Genomic DNA, 21,142 nt, shown 5'->3' with positions numbered 1-21,142 from the left:
CCCCTTCACACACCTCTAAGCCACCCAATATTTTCTCCTGTCTTCTATAACACTACAACATAGAGCATACTCAAACATAACATGGCCCCAATCCTGTATTGAGCTTGGGCAGGAGGACCCTTGCCCCCATGTGCAGCTCATTGTAGGATCAAGGCCTAGAACAGTGGTCTCCAACCTTTTTAAGCATAAGATCACTTTTTGAATTTAAGTGCAACCCAGGATCTACCCCGCCCCTTCTCTGAAGCAGGGGGCTGCTATGCGGGAGGGGGTGTGGACTCTGGGCTGAGGCCAAGGGGTTCAGAGTGGGGGGGGGGACTCTGGGCTGAGCCTAGGACAGGCAGTTGGGGTGTAGGAGGTAGTGAGGGGTGCAAGCTCTGGGAGGGAGTTTGGATGCACGAGGGGGCTCTGGGATGGGACAGGGGGTTGGGGTGTAGGAGAGGGGTTGGGGTGTAGGCTCCAGGAGGGGGCTCAGGGCTGGGGCAGGGGGTTGTTGTGTGGAAGGGGTGCAGGCTCCCACCGGGCGGCACTTACCTTGGGCGGCAGCACAGCAGGGCTAAGGCAAGTTCCCTGCCTGCCCCAGTCCCGCACCACTCCCAGAAGTTGCTGGCATGTCCCTGCAGCCCCTGGGGAAAGGGGGGCACGTGGCTCTGGGTGCTGCCCCTCCCTACAGGTCAATGAGAGCTGCAGAGGCAGTGCCTACAGGTGGGAGCAGCACACGGAGACCCCCTCCTCCCCATGCAGGGATGTGCCAGCCAATTTGGGAGCAGAGTGGGGCCAGGGCAGGCAGGGAGCCTGCCTTAGCCCTGCTGCACCACTGGATTTTTAGCAGCCAGAGACAGCGATTGACTGGCAGAGGCTCTGCGATCAACCAGTCAATCGCGATCTACTGGTTGGTGACTACTGGTCTAGAACTTTCCAAGATAAATAATCTCTTTGCTGCTGTTAGTAGTAATAGTAGTAGAGAAAAGAAAAATACCCTGTAATATATTTCCCCATATCTTTCATAAACACTGGCTTTCCTAAAATCAATCAGCACTCATGGGAAAACACAATTTGCAGATAAATCTTCTCTAACATGGCACTGGCTCCTTTAACTATTTTCTTAATCTGTGACACATTTTAAAAAATTCATTCATATAACACTATCTCACGTAGGCCAACACAAACTGCCTCCTGTATTGCATCATTTAATGTAGCATCTCATGTAAACAGGCGAGACTAGGAAGAGCTGACTCAATGCAATGACAGTCAGGCCAGGTGAAGGAAGAGTAGAACAAAAGAGAATGGCAGGCGGCATTCTCAAACTCAAAACAATATTTAAAAAAGAAAAGAGAGAATTCAAAGTTTCAGCAACAAAACAAAAAACAAGAGAAAATGACTTAGGCAGAGAAAATGGTAGAAGTAGGGGGGAAAATGCCATGTCTTTCTTAGTATACTTGCAATGGAGGAAACCCAACTCAGGCCGAGGTGGCAGACACCAAGACTTAGGGCCTTAGGCCCAGAATGAAAATTCAGTGGATGTTAGGAGCCTAAATACCTTTATGGATCTGGGCCCTAATCCTGAAAAATGATCCACACACGTAGATCTGTGTGTCTATATTTGTTTCAGTGGTACTCTACACAGATAGAAGGAATCAAGAGAGCTCCACCCAGGTGGATCAGACACACACATACATGCATGCATGCATACACAGTACCCAGAGAGTTTGTTTGTTCTTTTAAAGAAATGATGTGACATACATAAAGCTTACTCAAAGGAAGGGACCCATCCTAGACGCAAGCCATAAAAATGTGTAGTAATACATGCCTGGAGAGTCAAATTGTAGGAATATAACCATTGGGAAATACAACTTAAAATAGTTTTATTTCCTAACATTCCTGATGTTTATGGTGCACACTGAGGCAGGGAGTAGCTAGCATTTTGAAATGTACTCACACACTTGCTGATCTGTTGCTCTCAATCTACAATCTATATCCATAAACTCCCAAGGCCAGCATGCGAGATGCTAAGCAATGAGCAAAAGGCTGAGTGTCATCAACTTCCACTGCCTTCAGTGGGAGTTGTAGATGCTGAGAATTTCTCAGGACAAGGTTCCATGTGATTAACAACCAGTGTGGCCAACTTTTTCAGTTTTTGTTGTTGTTCCTCAAAGCCCTAGCTCTTGGATTCATGATTATGTGTGAGTCAGTTTTTGCCTTTAAAAAGTAAATTTCTAGCCTTCATGATTGCAGAGAAAAGCTTGAAAATATGACCTGAGGTCACCTGAAAGGCTCAAAATTTAGAAATTAAAGAGTCCAAGATTAAATTATTTCTTTAAAATCTCATGATTTTTAAGCCAAACTAATGATTTTTTGAGGCCTGACCTGTGATTTTTGTAATGCTTGGGTTTGGAAATACTGCTAACATGGTAGATGCAATTATATGCTGAGCCCTTGCAGTGCATTAAAAGGCCTGATCAGTGCTATCCCACAAAAAATATTGCCTTCAGACTGGACAGGAGGAGCTGTGGGATCAAGTCCCCATAGTGAGAGAGAACCTGAATGGAGCAGGCAGACAGGGTATGTCTACACCCAGGGGTTCTCACCAGGTTGGGACCCCTGGGGGGGGAGGAGTTATCAACCTCCACCCCAAACCCCGCTTGCCTCCAGCATTTATAATGGTGTTAAATATATTAAACAGTATGTTTAACTTGATTGGGGGGGGGGGGTCGCACTCAGAGGCTTGCAATGTGAAAGGGGTCACCAGAAAAAGAAGTTTTAGACCTACTGGGCTACACAGCAGTTTGGAGCCACCCTCTCAGCCTCGTCAACAGACTTCAGCTAGCAGGAATCAGGCTAGTGCTCTACAAAGAGCTGTACGCAGCCAGCGCTTTGAAGTTGTGGCTTGGGCTGGAGATGGGGCTTTGAAACCCAGCGGACAGAGACTTCAGAGCTGGAGCCCAGCCCACAGCAAAAGTACTATCTATAACACAGCTATTTTGAGAGACCTAGCACCCTGACTGCGAGGCTGGCTCCAAAACGCTGTGTAGACATACCCGCAAAGGCCGAGTAGCAGGCAGCACTCAGCTGATCCTCGCTGGCCAGCTGCCTTCTAGGGTTGGCTGACTTCATGGGGGTGGAAATCAAGGACTGAGGTGTGGTGGTTTCAGAGTAGCAGCCCTGTTAGTCTGTATTAGCAAAAAAGAAAAAGGAGGACTTGTGGCACCTTAGAGACTAACCAATTTATTTGAGCATAAGCTGTACCTCACGAAAGCTTATGCTCTAATAAATCTGTTAGTCTCTAAGGTGCCACAAGTCCTGCTTTTCTTTCTGAGGTGCGGTAGGGATTGACAAGCCTCCAGCGGGGCTGGTCGGGCGGGAGGGAGGGAAGGCTGGCTCCTGCCAGGCAGAGCGGAGAGGAAGTTTCCAAGGAGAGGGGCTGCATTCACCCTGAATTCTGCACCCCACCCCACCTGCCTGTGGCCACGTCCCTAACGCGGCCGGGGCACATCAGGGGGGAGCAGAGCGGAAACGCAGCCCCCCCCCCCCGCCCCAAGGCGACGCGCCGCGCCGCACGTGGGAAGGCCACCGGCGGCCTGTCTCCCAGGCTCGGTCCCTAGCCCACAGGCCTGGGCGCGGCTCCCCGCAGCGGGGCGGGAACCGCTTCCTCCGCCCCCTGCCGCCAAGGCAGCCGCCGCTTCAGCCTGTCCCGCCCCGCCCCGCCCCGCCGGGCAGCGCCGCGCCCCTCCGCTCCCGCCAGCTCCACCACGTGAGCTCCCTGCCGCCGGGCCCCGCTCTCCGCCTGGCTGCTCGCAGAGAGGCGCGGAGTTGGGGCGGGCGCAGCCGGCCAGCATCAGGTAGCAGCAGCGCTCGGCCCTCGCCTCCTGCCCTGGGGGCTGTCTAGGGCTAGGCACGGGGCAGACCCCCTCCCCCCTTCCCTCCCAGGACCATGAGACGCTCCGCGGGGGCTGCCAGCCTTTTGCACGCTGCGGCGCTGCTGCTGCTGTTCGCCGCCTCCTGTCTCGCCGCGGTCGGTAAGTCAGAGCCATGGGTAACGGTGCGCCCAGAAGGGGCTTTTCCCTGTGTGCCGGCGCCGTGCCCCGAGTGGGACCCGAACCGCCCCCTGCCGGGCCCCTGACGGCTGCTCGCCTCCCACGTGGGTGAAGGGCCCCTGGCAGAGCAAATCACCGGGGAGACCTAGCGGTCTGGCGAGTGCTCCTTGTAGGGGCTGCCCGGACATTGGAAGTGGCCTTAGCTCACCTAGCTCAGTGTTCCTCAACCTTTTCTGAAAGCAGGGACCGGCTTGCTGCCTTCCTAAACTGTGTCCGAGAGATGCCAAGGACCGGTTGCTCAGAAACCTAGCCCTTCGTCCTGGCACAGCTGCCTCGCTGCTGTTCGGGTATCGCGGTACTGAGGTCCCAGTTAAAACGGTCTTGTATTTCCGAAGCCTGGGATAGCCTGGAAAGATGTAAATCCAGCTTTCATTAGAGTCCCGGGAGCCTCTGGTCATGCAGGCGTATAAAAGCAAGTTTTCATACCACACGGATACTAATGGGGTGTTAGTCTCTAACTAGAGCAGTCATCATCTTAGTTTGTTTTGCACACTGGGGCTTTTTAAGATAAGGGATCAAATACAGGTATAGCAGAAGTGTGTTGTGCCTTTCAAAGACACTTGCAAAAGATGCTTTTCACCATTCTAGGATGATCTAATCTAAGGCGTAGATGGCTACTTTATGTCAAAATCACACTTTGCAATCAGGATTACAGTTTTACAGTGTGCAGAAAGATTTACGATCTGTATTTACTGAGTGATGGTATCATATTTATTGGCTCAGTTGTGCACATCTTATCCACTCTGTAAGTGATGACATGCTAAGCTATGTCCAAAGAGAAGTTTTACTCCCTTAGGGAGGGAGGGAGGGAGGGAATGGACCAGGTTTGCTTTTACCCTCAGGCAATGCCCACTTCAGATGGATTAGCTAAAGTACAAAAAGAAAAGGAGTACTAGTGGCACCTTAGAGACTAACCAATTTATTTGAGCATAAGCTTTCGTGAGCTACAGCTCACTTCATCGGATGCATTCTGATGAAGTGAGCTGTAGTTCACCAAAGCTTATGCTCAAATAAATTGGTTAGTCTCTAAGGTGCCACTAGTACTCCTTTTCTTTTTGCGAATACAGACTAACACGGCTGCTACTCTGAAACATAGCTAAAGTACAGAGTCTGGGAATCTGTTGTGCACACTTCCAAAATGACCCTCATTTCAAACACACAGTTTACCGTTGGTTTTATCATGTTTACTGTTTGGTTACATTGTTAACTTTTTTCCTAATAAAATCTGAACCATGGCACTGAGATTATTTCTGCAATCTCATAACCTGTTTGTTCTATGACCTGCAAGATGTCTAGGGTAGGAATTGAAATCGGAATAAAATTGTATTAGCCATTGGGTCAGTAAAGAAGCAAAAGCTCAGAAAACCAGACCAAAAAATTATGATATTGGAGAGAATCGCCATCTGTCTGTTTTAAAGGTGTCTTGCAAAGGAAAAGAAAAGTGGTTTTGATGTATAAAAAGGCCCAAAATGTGTATTCCTTTTTTAAAATAATAATAATAATAATAATAATAAAAATCAGTCTGCTGCTTTCTTTACAATGGAAATTCAGGTCATATCTTCCCAGTTTTTCTTGGAGGATCCTATGGATGTCTAGTAGGTTTTGATTTCACAGATACTAAGGATGCAAAACATGACTGAATAAAAATCACTTCCCCTCTTAATCACAGTGTTTAAAACTTTCTCTTTGGTTTCCATTAAGATGCATTTGATTCAAATGTCTAACAAACGATTGGAAGAGAAAGGTCTTTTGTTAAAGAATCAATTCCTAACCCCTTCAATTTATAGCTGAAAGCTCTCAATCCATAACTCTGATTCCTTTAAAGGAGACCTCCATCAAAACGGGAGACAAGATTTGACATTCTTGATACTGCTAACGTGAAAAAACAAGTAGAACCCCCTCCCTTTCTTTCCTTAAAAAAAATTCCCATAAACCTTCTTGTACATTGCAAGAAAGCAGAAAAGGAAACAACTCCCCTAGATTTTGTTTTCTTGTTCAGCTTTGAATTCCATTATCCCCTCTTCCCTTCAACAAAGAAAAATACTAATTTATGTGGACACAAAATAGGGAGAGAAGATACTCATATACGAGATCAGTACAATCAAAACCATAGCTGACAGAAGCAACTGGAACGATGGAACAAGGTGCCTAGATCAAGGTCCTTCCAGTGAACTATCCTAGGGGCCTACACTAGATGTCAGAGAAAGGAGAGGAGGGAGCCATAATATTCCTGGCTGGTTGTGTAGTATAGTGTCATAAATTGGGGGAGGGAGGAAATAGTTTTCCCTATCCCAGCTGAAGATCAGCAAATGCCCTAAGGCGGTGCTACATTTATGGCAAGACTGGTATCTGCTGCTCTTTCTGCAGTTGTGGGATTACTCTTCTATGTAAGGAAGGGCCCCTTTTTGTCTTGCACTGGTCTGGTGCTTATAATAATGTTTCCTTCAAGTGGCTGATCCCTGCAAGTATACAGATTGCTGCCGTCTCACATCAGATGAGTTCTTTAACTCAAGTTGTGAAAGCACCAGATTCAGTCCACACTGATAATAACCCTCTGAAAACACTCATACCATAAGGATGGCTGTAAAAAGCTAGACAGATAGAATCCCAGAAAAATTACTTTCAAGGAGTCCCACACAAACACAACAATTTTGTTTAAATAAGTAACCAAAATAATCTGCAAAAAAGCAACCTGACATCAGAAACTAAAGTGAAATATCGCTTGGTCTAGCAATCCTGAATTGTTTCTCGTCTTACAGATACACAGTCAGTTTAAAAAAAAAACGGAAAAAAAAAAGAGGACTACTTGTGGCACCTTAGAGACTAACTAACAAATTTATTTGGGCATAAAACTTATGCTCAAATAAATTTGTTAGTCTCTAAGGTGCCACAAGTAGTCCTCGGTGCGGTTTTTTTTTGTTTTGTTTTGCTGATACAGACTAACATGGCTACCACTCTGAAACAGTTAGTAAAAGTTTTTACACTGAGTTTACTTTGGTGCAATTGCAATGAAAAATAGAATTAAAAAAGCAGGTGGAGGAATATGACAGGCTTTAAAGTCTCCATTTCAGTAGAAAACAACTCTCCCTTGGATAAAAAAAATGCTCTTCTGAAGGAACGTATGCTGTAACCTGTCTATTGTCTTTTTTTAATGCATTATGATCCTGTCATACAATGAAACACTGCAGGAGGTTCTGTTTTACCTAAGGAACAGCATGATTTGTCTTTGTAAACCAATATAAAACCCTGGTAAGCAAGCTGACTGGCAAATATTGGTTAAATGTTGAAAGAAGATAGTTCTGTTTTTATTATCTGTATTTTCCATGAACTGTAAAGTAGCATTTTTTTTTTTGAGAAATGTGATATTTATGAGCTGTGCTTAACTGACTGTGTAGAAAAATAAGCTATTAGCGCCTGATCCAAAGACATTGGAAAGATTCAGATGACTTCAGTGGGCTTTGGATCAGGCTGTTACTATGATATAGTGATGAAATTACAAGTTCTATTCCAAGACGAGTAACATAAAGGAATACTGTCAATGTAAAGACCTTTTTTTATATTAGGTAATTTTAAAACATTGTCAGTTGCTAATAGAGTACCCCTTAAATATTATGTTCTGACTTTTTAAAAATCTAAATTCTGTTCAAAAATGTTGTACAGGTTTTTCTGCTTTCCTGTTGATGTTTGTCTATTTCAGCAAGGATGAAAATGATTCATTAGTTGACAGTACACTGGAAAGTGTGAAACTGACAGTACTCAAAATGCTGTCAAATACAGAAAGTAAATGGGCCCTGAGAAAATAGAGAGAAATAGGTTTTCAGACAGAATTGTGATTTCAAGTTGATCGTGGTTTTTTAATCTGCTGTTAAGTTATGAATATGTGTCAAATATTTAAGGGGAAAACTTTATTAGAAAATTATGGTTTAAAAATAAAAAAAATCAATTTATGAATGTGTAAAATCCCAGAGATTCAGAGTTATGGTTGCATTTAAAAACAAAAAAGTGGAAATGCAGAGTTAAGTTATATCAGACAAAATTCTGCTCTGTGTTTGTGTCCTCATCCACCCTACATCCAAAGATAGATAACTGAACATTGACACATTATAAACGTTCAACATTGGCAAAACCAGCCACATACCCCTATTGTACAATGCTATGCTTGACATATGGACATGTGCACTTGCTTGTGAGTTGCTGGTACCAAGCCCTGTGATCGCTCCTGTGATCATGGATTCTCAACTTGGGAGCTTAGGGCCCCAGAGTGGTCACAGCCACCTTCCCTTTCTTTATCTCTAGATGGGAGTGAGAAAGAGGTGTTCCTCCCCCCAATGTTTTTCTACCTAAGAGTGGCCATACTGAGTCAGACCAATGGTCCATCTAGCCCAGTATCTTGTCTTCTGACAATGGCTAGTGCCAGGTCCTTCAGAGGGAATGAACACAGCAGTGCAATTACCTAGTGATCCATCCCCTGTTATCCACTCCCAGCTTCTGGCAAACAGAGGCTAGGGACACCCAGAGCATGGGGTTGCACCCCTGACCATCTTGACTAAAAGCCATTGATGGACCTATCCTCCATGAACTCGTCTATTTCTTTTTTGAACACTGTTATAGTTTTGGCCTTCACAACATTCCCTGGCAACAAGTTCCGCAGGTTGACTGTGTGTTGTGTGAAGAAGTACTTCCTTTAGTTTGTTTTAAACCTGTTGCCTATTAATTTCATTGGGTGTCCTCTGGTTCTTGTGGTAGGTGAAGGAGTGAATAACACTTCATTACTCACTTTCTCCACACCAGTCAAGATTTTATAGACTTCTTTCATATTCCCCCTTAGTCGTCTTTTTTCCAAGCTGAAAAGTCCCAGTCTTTTAAATCTTTTTTCATACAGAAGCTGTTACATTCCCCTAATCATTTTTGTTGTCCTTCTCTGTACTTTTTCCAATTCTAATATATCTTTTTTCTGTTGTAACATGGTGTCACAGTATCAGAAGTTGTTCTGGTTAAACTTTGGAGTACCAGGGTCCTTGCATTCTGAGTTATGTTGGTAGAAGTTGAGTGACTCCGGGCTGAATCTAGCCTATTTTGTCATTGTCTCCTACCAGTTGCTTCAGTTTTGGTAAAGTTAGATTGGGATTCTGATGAAAACTAACTTCATCCTCACTACCCATAATGTGAGATTATATATAGCACCAGCTCTATGCAACACTTGGATTACTCCTACAGACTCATGCCCTGATCCTGCAAATGCTTCCACATATGCTTAACTTTAAGCGCAGGAGTAATCCTTCAGTCATCATTTCAATCATAACTTCAATCACAAAGTGCTGGTGAGTGATCTGTAGAGGAAAAGAGTCTATTATAGCCCCAACTGCAGAGCTTTAGCACACTCTCAGTTTGAGTGGCCATCACAGTTTAGGGTCAGGGCCTTCTTTAATATGCAGAATAAAACACATTGTAAATTTTTCTCCTCTTCGTTTTATGCAAGTGACAGAACTGTGCATATCTCAGACATTTTTGGCCCAGTGAAGCAATTCCGTTGCATTTTGTCTGTCTGTCTACCAGAGTCTGTGGTACAGTAGAACCTCAGACTTGCAAACACCTCGGTAATGGAGGTTGTTCATAACTCAGAAATGTTTGTAACTCTGAAAAAATGGTATGGTTATTCTTTCAAAAGTTTAAAATTGAACATTGACTTAATGCGGCTTTGGAACTTTACTATGCAGAAGAAAAATGCTGCTTTTAACTGTCTTAATTTAAAAGAAACAAGCACAGAAACTTTTCTTACCTGTCAAATCTTTTTTTAAACTTTTCCTTTATTTTCTAGTAGTTTATGTTTAACACAGTACTGTACTGTACTTGCTGTGTGCTGTTGTGTACTTCTGGTTCCAAATGAGGCGTGTGGTTGATTGCTTGGTCAGTTCGAAACTCTGGTGTTGTAACTCGAAGACTCTACTGTATAAGGGAGGAATGTTGGGGTTACAGAGAGTCCCTGAAATAGAGGGGGATGGCAGGTTGAGATACAGGGAGGTTGTGGCGGGGATGGAAGAATGCAAGGAGCCAGGTGTGTGCTGTGAGCTTAGCCTACAGAAGCAACAAAGTGCACAACCCTCTAGTTATGCATAGGTTTAACACACATGAAGGTTTCCACTTTCTATATATACGCTATCACACTCAATTTCATCGATACACTCATAGAAATAGCCGTTGGAAATTACTCGGAGACCCTTTCCACATAAAATTGGAACAACTGACTGATTCTCTGTGTATGAAAGTTTTTGTTTCTGGTCTATCCAAGTTAGCTTGTGTCAGAGATTTGACACTGCATGTGGTATAGACTACAAGTGTTTTCAGGAGATGGGAATAAATCATCGTGACAGACACCATCTTAGATCCCCACAGGAAACATTCTTTCGTTCAGGCTAGGCCAGCTTGATGCAGCTGATCCACTTCAGCAGAGCAGACCACAAACAGTCATGTTTCAAGATATATCTACAGATGACACTAGCAAAGGGAAACAGCAGAGTGACTGATAAAATAGCTGGTAGATCAGATAACGAATACACTTTTAAAAGAATTAAAAGTAGGTCATTCAAAAAGCAGATGATTGAACTTGCATATAAAATGTCATCACTAGAACTTATAAATTGTGGTTATTACATTAGCAGAGACACAACTATTGCAATAAATTAACTTTTAACAGAATTAAAATCCATTCTTTGGACTGTCAGGGAAACTGAAGCTTGACCCTGCTGGCCTCTCTCAGGCAAGCTCCCCACCCCCTTACACTCTGAGTAAGAACTTCAGGATTGGGTCCTTTCTAGGGGAAAAAAATTTAACTCTGCTCCTATGCTGCTGTTCACGTAACCAGTCTGGGAAATTTCACTGTTGTTGTAAATAAGTATTCTACACGTTACATCAGTCCCATCATAATATCAAAGTGCCTTGCTACACTGCACTTTGAATGGGTACCTTAGGTTTAAAATACAGTTGGAACTAGTTCACCTCACTGATTTGCAAGCCTGATCATTCTGAGATCTTTACTGGGAAGTAAGAATGGAGATTTCATTATTACTAAGCCTGTATTGTATTTCTGAAGTGGATTACAGGACATTGATGTATATTTTATGGTGTATTGTCACATATAATCAGAACTAAACTATCCTTGTCAGAGTAATAAACAGTATGTTTTGCCATGCAGGATCACTGATCTCCTCGATTGTCCTTGTTTTCTTGCTAAGTCACAAAAATCAGTAACCACCAGAAGTCTCCTAATCACTTGTGCAAATTTAGCAGTTTCTATTGTGTGCATGTTTGTTTTCTCTCACCTCTTTTCTCTTAACAGTTGTATGTAGCCCATGTGCTAACACTAGGCTGACCCTGCTACAGAGAGGAGGCTCAGAAAAGTTAAAACGAATCAGTGAAAGCTGTGAAGTTAAAGTGAATTAAACTCTTGTGGGGGTGCTCTGATTCAGAATGGTTTTAGCTCGCTATAGCTTAATCCTCTTTAGGATTTAATTTATGCTTATTAATTTCACAGCTCTAGTTGATTTGTCTTAACTTTCCTGAGTAGTTGGTTTCTTAACTTTGACTGAACTAGTCATTGAACAGAACTGGTTAAATAAACTGAAATGAAGAAAATATTCTCTCTGCACTTGTAGACGAGGCTACTGCAGTCAAAAGCTGGTTTAGCACATCAACAGATCCTGGTTCCAGGTGCTTAGCCAGTGACTTCCACCAATTCAGTGGTCTGACTTCCTTTAAAACTTGGCAGCAAAAGTGTACAGTATATTCCCAATTATCTGAGTCGCATGGGGAAAATGGGTTTCATTTGACTAACTGGGAGTTTAGATAATTGAGAGGGAGGAGCCATGCTGCCGCCCGGGACTCATTGTCCTGCTCCTCCTCGCAATCCTGGATAGGGGTCTCTGCTCCATTATCCGAACACCCATGTTGTCTGTATCCCTTCCTGGTCCCCCAGCATGAGAGACGTGTTATAGAGAGCATGTCTCTCATGTTGGGGGACAAGGAAGGGGTTCAGATAATGCAGAGGTTTGGATAATAGGGTTCTGGATAAACAGGAGTGTACTGTGCTGCTTAATATTTTTTTTTATTTAATTAAATAATTTGAATAGATTATAATAAATGTAACCCTTAACATAAGTTGTTAACTTGAAGATAATTTTAAATAAATATTTTTTTAAATAAACCTATGTTTAATTTAAATTTAAAAAATCCAAATTAAATAAAATTCTTCTCTTGCTTGGTTTTTTTGTGTTTGTTTCTAGAGCATTGATTTTTATCCACCCTAATGGGTGGTATATGTGCAGCACTACTCCACACAGCATTTTGACTTAGAGGCACACTCCAAAATCAGTTCCTCCCCTGTTTCCTTGCTGCTGTAACTTGTTACTGGCCAACAAGGAGGGCTGTGTAGCCAAGGCTCTGTCCTTTTCCTTGCTCTTCCCAACCACTTCCCTCCCAGCTACTCTAGTTACAGCGGCTCTCCCAGGTCCACGTTCCAGGCAGGCCACATAGGGTGGTGTCGGTGATTCTCACTGCCATGCATGGGCATGTAACCCATGTCAGAACATAGTACCAAGGTGGCACAGGTTAATCACTCAGAAGTCAAGAAATTCCACAAGTGAGAATTTGGGAATGCTCACCCATTCCTCTGCCCCCCAGTACAGGGCCTGTGATAGTGAGGGGTGGCTTCACTAGTGTCAGTGGAATTACACAAGTGTAAAATCATTGTAGCCAAAAGAAGAATCAGGCCCTGTATGTTTAATTATTAATGATCACACACTGTTTCTCAAATGCAGTAGGCTAGACAAGTACAGTAATTAATATCACTTTTCTGAGTATTAGATACCCGTGTCGCATTTCTGTAGCGTTGTTTATTGCTCTATATGTGCCAAACAGAATGCCTGGAAGTCAGTCTTATAAAAATTACACAGCAAACTGTGTGTGCATGTGTGCGTGCGCGTGCACATGCTTGCTTGTGTGTAATTTGCTTAATCTGTTTTTAAACCTTAACGCACTAATTGCCTGTGTGCAGCTGTTACAGAATCACTTGGAAGGGAGAGGTTTAGAGCAGAGATTCCAAACCTTAAGAACATCAGGACCGTTTAAGGGGGCATGCTTGGTTCTCTGTCCTGCTCCTGCCACCTCTAGCCCTCCCTCCCCCCAGGCAGCTCTTTACAGTATGCTCTCTCACTGCAATCATTATGGAAGGAGGAGAAGGGCAGTGGTTATGTAGCCCCAGCAACATGAGAGAAGAGAGAAAGAACATGTGGTAGCCACAGCTTCAGAGATCCTTAAATGAGGAGAGGGACACAGCCCAAAACTGGTGGCGGGAAAGAGAGGGAAGGAACAGCCCCAAACATAGGTGGAGAGTAACAGCCCCATTAAGACATAAGGACTGGAGAGGGGACACACCAAAATGGAGGGACCATGGGAAAGAACATGTAGAGAGCGGGAGATCTGAAAAGACAGAAGGGATAAACAGAGAGAGTTGGGAGAGAGGAAGTGAAAAACTGAAAGAATAGGACTGTCTTTTTGTTCTGTGTTTGTATAGCGCCTAGCACAGTGGGCTCCTAGATGCTACAGTAATACAAACAATAAATAAATTTTAAAAATGGGACTAGGACGGTAAGGAGAAAATGGAGACGTAAGGCCAAATCTGCATCAGAAAAGGTTTGCACCGCTACCACAGCAAACCTTTCCAATGTAGACGAAGCTTCTGATGGCCAAAAAGAATAAACTACTGTATACCAGTTCCCTGAGCAAAATAAACCCTACTTGCAAAAATACTTTTATTCCAGTATCACTGTTTACACTAGGGCTTTTGCCAATATAGAAGTTTCATTAGAAATCGCACCCCTAACTGACATTACTATTTTGACTGTAGACTTTGCCTAAATCAAATGCAGGAGAGGAGAGAATGTGACGGGGGCCATGAGAGAAAACAAAACCAAAATATTCAGAACCAAAACTAGGAAAAAAAACAAAACAGGGAAAAATCCAGAATGCAAAAATCCAAACCCAGGCAGTCAGAACGTGGCCACATGCAGCAGCTGTGACAGAGCATGAAGTGAAGGGGGAAAGGGAGAAAAAAGAGGCAATTAGTAAAAAGGCAGGTGAGCAGGGCTCCAACCCATGAAGGACAGGGATCACTGGACTTAAGGAAAGTGGCCCTGATCCTGCTGGAAGGGAAATCAATGGCAAAATTGCAATAGGACAAGACCCACCCTTTGTGTGACTGTGCTTTCTGCCCTGACCCCAGTCGTGGCCTGCAGTTGGATGTCATGAAGAAAAGATGTGCATGCCCTTGGGACTTGCTCATTCAATTGCAGTACATTACGGTTGCGCAAAAGTGGCTTGTTTTTAATGCTAGAAGAGTTCATTCTTTCACTATTTTCTTTTTTCTTTGAAGGGACTACAAGTACATCCATTCCAACCACAATCGCACAATCCACTTCAAATACTTCAGCATGTGGTAAGTGTCTGATAACCCTTTTCCTGCTGGTACTATATAGGCAAGCACCAAAAATACCCAAACGGAAAAATTAGACAACACTCCGTAGACCGCGATTGAAACAGTGCATTTTATGGGCGTATTAACATTTTTGCAATGGGATGGCACAACTAAGAGACCTCCCAAGATAGATTTTTATTTTATTGGTAAAATTAAAGGTGACACCATTCTAGGTAACTTGCTGGCCACAAGCTATGAGCTCCCCAATGCCATAGGAAGAGAAGAATCAAGAAAACAAAATCTAAAGCTCCTTGATTAATTTTCTTCTTGGTTGTTCTGAACTTTAGCAAACGCACTCCATTTTAGTGCAGTAGAACAGTGAATAGGCTGTCATGCAAGCAGTGGATATTTGTTTGAATTTTCCTACTCTGTAGTAGCCTGTGAATGTAACCAACAGGTGGGAATCCACGTGTCATGGGGCAGGGAAAGAGAGAGAAATTTCTGTTAGGATGAGGCTCCAGGGTAGATGCGCCATGGAAACGTGCGCTGTCTCCATGGAGCCTATATCACAAAACACTGCAGTTCAAACAAGATATGGGCAGTAGGAGCGAGTAACTCTGTTAAAGATATACCACCAGCTACCATATCCCATTCCTTGGGGAAAGAGCCTTCATACTTCGAGGCCCCCAAATCCTTATTTATAATACAAGTTATTCAGACTTTAATGCTTTATCGTTGGAGGGAGCAAGAGGGTTCATATTGCCAGGTGTATTATGGTAAAATAAGTCAATGTGCATAATTAATGGGTGGGAGCTGTAGACATAGAACCTTATACAAACTAACACGGCTGCTACTCTGAAACTTGTAAAACTATGCTTCCCTACTCTAGACCCCTGCCCCATCCTTAGCAGGGCTGAAGGTATGAATTTTCTATGCAATTTTTAATCTGCTACTAAAACAAATTATCCATCTCATTTGATCTGCAACATTCCAGCCTTGGGTTGTTGCAATGTGACATTATTAAAAGAGAACAAATCATGGCAAGAGAACTGAGAAACTCAAAAGTCATTTCTTGTGGGAGCTTGGCACAGACATGTTTCACCATGTCAGTAAAAGGTTGGTTGAGAGCTAGCACATCATACCACTTTCCACTGTGTGTTGAAGAAGCATTAGAAAATAATCTGTTGTCATGGCCCTCTGAAATTTCCCACTTGAAAGAGGGAAGAGAAGGAAGTCTAGTTTCTTCCACTCTGTCTATTTTTGTCACTTATTATTTGCTTTAATATCACAAGTAGATTACTACTTATTTATTATTTGGATTGTAGTAGCATGTAGGGGCCTCAGTCATGGACCAGGACCCCTCTGCGAGCTAGGTGCTGTACCAGCATGGAAGAAAAAAACAGTCTCTGCCTCAAGGAGCTCTGTAAATCAAGGAGTTGTTATATCTTTGTTAAGAGCTACTTCTAAATCAGTTAATAAGTTCCAAGTACTCCTATTTCTGTGGATCTTGGTGATTACCAAGTAGCCCTGAGACCTGCAGCAATCAGGGAGGTGAGCAGTGGGCTGTGAACATTCTCACTTGGCTCATTACTAGAAATTCCTGTTGGGTCTTGAATATTGTCCTGAAGAATGTGGTGATTCATACAGATAAAACTCCATCTGCACTCTCCATAGCCGTTAGCATTTTGACTTAGGGATTCAATAGTGGGTACAAAAAAAAGGGAGAACAGAACATAATTTTACCAAAGCCTGGTAGCCTTGGGTAGTGTTGGAAATGGTGCATGTTTTAATTTCATTGTTTGCAGAATCCCTACTCAGGCATGCAAGCATAGGCATGAATGAAAGAGGAAACACAGAGATTAGTATCTTACAGGTATCCTGTCTGCAACAGAGCTTGACATCACATATGAAACCATTGTCAAATGTGGATTGTGTTCACACTCTAGATGGTTCTTAAATCCAGGTTTCCTGTAGAGGTACGAGCTTTATTATTATTTGTATTGTGGTAGCAAGTAAAGTAAAAGCCAAAGTCCTATTGTGCTAGGCACTGTACAAACCTAACAAAAAGACCATTTCTGCTCAGTTTACAATCTAGGTAAGCTTTAAGAGCTTGTCTCCACTTACCAGAGGATTGACTCATGACTGGGGGTCGATTTAGCCGGTCTAGCGAAGACGCACTAAATCGATTGCTCATTACTCTCCCGTCAACTCCGGTACTCCACCGGAATGAGAAACATAAGGTAAATCGACAGGAGAGTTTCCCCCATCAACCCAGCACAGTGTAGATGCCGCAAAAGGTTGACCTAATCTACATCAACTCCAGCTATGTTATTCACGTAGCTGGAGTTGCGTAACTTAGGTCAGCTGAGCCCTGTAGCGTAGACCTGCCCTAACACACACACACACACACCCTGTTTGAAACAGATTCGTAGATTTTAAGGACAGAAGGGACCACTGTCATCCTCTGGTCTGACCTCCTGCATAACAGAACTTCCCTGAATTAATTAGTGATTCAACTCCAAATCTTGTCATTTAGTTTTTCGTTAGAATAAGTTTTTTACAGTGTTGAAAAATTTCTCTACTTGCTAGCAGTGAATAGAAGAATCCTGTTTCCTTGAGAGAAAATAGGACTGGTTTTAAGAGGCAATCGAGTGATAATTACTAAACATGTCATACTATGGTGCTTAAAATTATGGATGCATTTGGATGTATCACTAGATCTTTACACACTTGTGGTGAGTTGGAATATGCACTAAAAATTAGTATTCAGAATTGATGCCTTCTTTATTCACCCTAAATATTTGACTGAAAGTGTCCAATATATCTTTAAACGCAGGTAACGTGTCATGCTCATACCAGCATAAGAATTGTGATTCATCTTTTAAAAATAAAACAAAATCATATGACATTTAATTGCATTATTAGTTGTTTTCCCTTTTTAAGTAATAAATATGAAATAATGCAATCTAGGTATGTTTATCATTATGCATATCAGAGTACAGCTGGACTTTTAGGGGAAAATGAACAGGCAAAGTAGAAAGATAAAAGGACAGATGTTTTTCTTCTGTTGCTCTCTGATGTTCTTTCATCTTGGATTGGTTGGTAAAATACTACGGGTAAGATTTTTTTTTTTTTTCCAAAACACAAAAGAAGAGTTGGGTGCCCAGCTCAGATTGATTTTCACTAATTCCCTTTTGTGCCTCTGAAAAGCTCACCCTTCACGTTTGGAAACGATTGAAACTAAATAAACTGCAAGAGGCTGGCGTATAAAAAATATACCTCTTTTCTGCAAAGAAAAGGCTTACTGTGTCACTGAGCACTATCGTCTTGGTACAATGAGAAAAAACGTTCAGAATGGGACTGAGAGTGCAAACGTGCTGAGGGACTTTATCAAAATCCCTTTGAATAAGAGCACAGACATTTTTGGGGGGTGACTCAAGGTTTGTGTATTGTGGTTCAGTGTGTCTGCTCATGGCCTAGGAACCACATCTGTGTAATCCTATATATATATATATAGGCCATGAGCAGACACACTGAACCACATATATATATTACTACACATTATTCAATTTGGCATGTTTGGAAGTGATGGACTTTTAAAAAATAAAAACCTATGACTCCTGTTTTGTTTTATCTTTTGGAGTAGGAGAGCAGTTAGCACTGCTGTATGATAGAATTCTACATGTCTGAAGATCTTCCTAGGAGGATGTCTGAAACCTTCCTGTAACAAGGAGCCAGTTAGGAGACACTGCTCCAGTTCAGCCCCAGAATTCAGTGAAGAACATGTCGTTCATTTGAAAAGGAGCTACATGGCTCCTTCAAAGAAAGACAATCTGCATTGCCAGCCAGCATCGTCTTTGCTCTCCCCGTGGTGGGGGTTCAAGAGTACAGCCTGCACATCGTATCGGAGACGTAGCCAGAGTGGAGTTGTTGGGGTGGCCCGTGTTGGGGAGAGGTTTATTTGTGGGTATTGAAGGAAAATCAGTATCTGTGGGGTATTGTCTTCCCTTAGCATCTGATCCAAAGCCCATTGGAATCAGTGGGAGTCCTTCTGTTGATTCAGTGAGCTTTGGATCAGGACATTAGGACACACCAACAGCTCCAATTTCTGTTAATGGGACTTGCACAAAGACATCAAGTGTAGATTATAAACCAGTGTTTCACCATGTATTAATTATGTGGCAGAAGGAGCTGCAGCCAGGCACTCTGCCATCTGCAAGTCAAAACAAGATGTAAGCAATAGGTAACTGAGGTTTTGTAATGCATTTTAATGCCAAAAAAAGCCTTGATTTTTACGTCTAAGCATACTTGGATTTATTGATTTTTTTTTCTTCCTTTTAGGTAAAGATGTCACTCTCACAACTATTTCAGGTGAGTTAAATTTTTAAATTGTGTGATAACCCTTTTTAATTACGCTTTAAGCTTTTTAATGGTGCAGTCAAGTTCTTAATCGTTACTAATTTTGCTGTTGTTAAAAAAAATCCTACAGTTGATCTGGTTGGAGTTCATATATTGTGCCCTTTAAATTACATATAAATAGTGCTATGATTTTCTCTTTTTGTTTATATAATATTTGATTGGTTGAACCACTTACTGTTTTGGATTAATCTGTGAAATACAGTTTATTGCATATGACCCTGATTCCATGACAGGATTCATTATCTTAGAGGTGAAGGAGCATATGATATTGCTAGAACGGCTGCAAGTTGAGCACGCTATTGTCTAGATTGGTCTCTAGCTTCTATACATGCCTCCTTCAGTTGCTCATGATTTTCTCAAACAAATTTCTTGTGGGTGGGTGGGGGAACACTGAATAGAAACAGCTGAATTATTTTTGAGTTTTTAATGGGGAAAAAACCTTACGTGCCTCTCCCTATATGTTCTGATGAAACATTTTGTACAGTGATTACTCAAACGACTGGAGCTACAAAGTTCAGGGTTGCTCTCTTTTGTATCTTTGGAGCTCACTGAAACCAAGGAATAAGCCAAGTTTGAAGAAAGCGGTTGAATAATTTTAAAAATTAACATTAGAGATTTCTTGCATTTTAGAATTTAGCTGCATGTGCTCGAATTTGCCTTGTGTTAATCTGCATATAGAATTCTAGTTTATATACTATAAAGTATTATTTAACAGATATGTAAAGAGAGACCATATTTTAAGGAGTATGGGCATATGCATAAGAGAACAGAGTTACGGTTAGGTTTCAACTTTACCATTTCATGAAATTCGGTGTTTGATTTATCAACCTGAGCGTTGTAGCAGTAACCCAAGATGGTTGCATGGAATATATGTTAATTTTGTCTTTTTCACGACTGAATAACTGCCATAATTAATATTTCCATTTCTGTTTCCTCTGTGGTGAAAAGTACAGTGAACATTGTATAGAAAAGTACAGTGAACATTAGTATAAGAAATTCATCCTTTATATTGTTGTATTTTTTATTACAAATGACTTCAGAACACTTTTAAAACACAAGAATCACTTCACCCACCACTGAAATTCAGACACCTATGGGGTGAGACATCACCGTTATTTATTGTTGCATGGGAACACTAGGTCATGAGCTGAAGAATATTGTAGCCAGTTATACCTTTTCGGGGAATTTAGGCAAAATTTAGGTAGCTGCATTGAAGACTATTGCCCCATATCGCTCCTCAGTGACCACAGTTGGACACATCTCATTTACAAGGCAGCATCTTCAGAAGTACTGCGTCTCCATCACTGGGTTAGGGCATTGGGTCTGTACTGATTCAGAGGGAAGGGTTACCTTCCTTATAGCCATACTGAATTTGTTGCAGCTATTATGCGTAAGCACTATTGGCTCATGCCTAGAAACTCCAGCTTCGGTGGCATCCGTGCACTCTAGACTGATGATATGAAGGCAGGTGTAGTTGTTATCAGGGGATAATTTGCTCTGCAGACCATCTATTACTGGTAATGATGGGCTCTTGTTTGACTCTGGATTTTGACTCGAGATCTACATTAAATTCTGGCTCTGTGACAGATTGCCTGTGTAGCCCCAGGCAAGTCAATTTCCAACCAGTGCCTTGGTTTCACATCTGTAAAATTGGGACAGTGCAACTTCTGTACCATACATGTTATGAGAATAAATTCACAGTATCATTCAGATACTATGGCGATGGAAGCCATGTAAGCACCTGGAGGCAGTGTCAGGTAGTGGAGAGAGCACTGGACTAGGATTCTGGAGACCTGGGATCTGTTCCTGGCTCTGCCACTGGCCTGCTGGGTGACCTTGAGAAAATCACTTCCCCGCCGCGTGCTTCAGTTTCCCCATCTGAAAAATGGGGATAATGATATTGCCTTCATTTGTAAAGTGCTTTGGGATTTGATGATAAAAAGTGCTATATAAGAGTTGGGTAAGAACCGAGCTCAACTGTCAGAGCCCAGGGTGTAATGTGGTGAGGAGAAAGGGCATGTCCAGGGCATGGGTGACAATCCAGTGAGTGCACGTTTGTGTGGTCACCAGTTGTTTTAATCATGCTACCACCCGGTAGCTGTGGCTCTGTCAAGTGTGTTTAAGACCTTCTCTTCAAAGACAATGCCAGCAAAGCCAGCGCCAG

General features: G+C 42.6%; 1 protein-coding gene across 3 annotated transcripts in view; it reads left to right on the top strand.

The window, feature by feature from the left end:
• The first annotated feature begins 3,733 nt into the window (after nucleotides 1–3,733).
• TMEM123 (transmembrane protein 123) overlaps nucleotides 3,734–21,142 on the top strand; it is a 33,968-nt gene continuing 16,559 nt past the window's right edge. For 2 of the 3 annotated variants that reach the window (XR_006286025.1, XM_027819802.3), the window contains exons 1-3: nucleotides 3,734–4,013; nucleotides 14,518–14,580; nucleotides 18,901–18,930. Coding sequence is in view for 2 of the 3 variants with exons in the window: in XM_027819802.3 (XP_027675603.2) it covers nucleotides 3,929–4,013; nucleotides 14,518–14,580; nucleotides 18,901–18,930 (178 nt within the window). In the remaining variant the exon portion in view is untranslated. The remainder of the gene's footprint in view (nucleotides 4,014–14,517; nucleotides 14,581–18,900; nucleotides 18,931–21,142) is intronic. The other variant, XM_043529528.1, reaches the window with a different exon arrangement.

Source organism: Chelonia mydas, chromosome 1 (assembly GCF_015237465.2).
Source record: "Chelonia mydas isolate rCheMyd1 chromosome 1, rCheMyd1.pri.v2, whole genome shotgun sequence".
Lineage (NCBI taxonomy): Eukaryota > Metazoa > Chordata > Testudines > Cheloniidae > Chelonia > Chelonia mydas.
The sequence above is the reverse complement of the archived record's forward strand: the minus strand, read 5'-3'. Positions and strand labels throughout refer to the sequence as shown.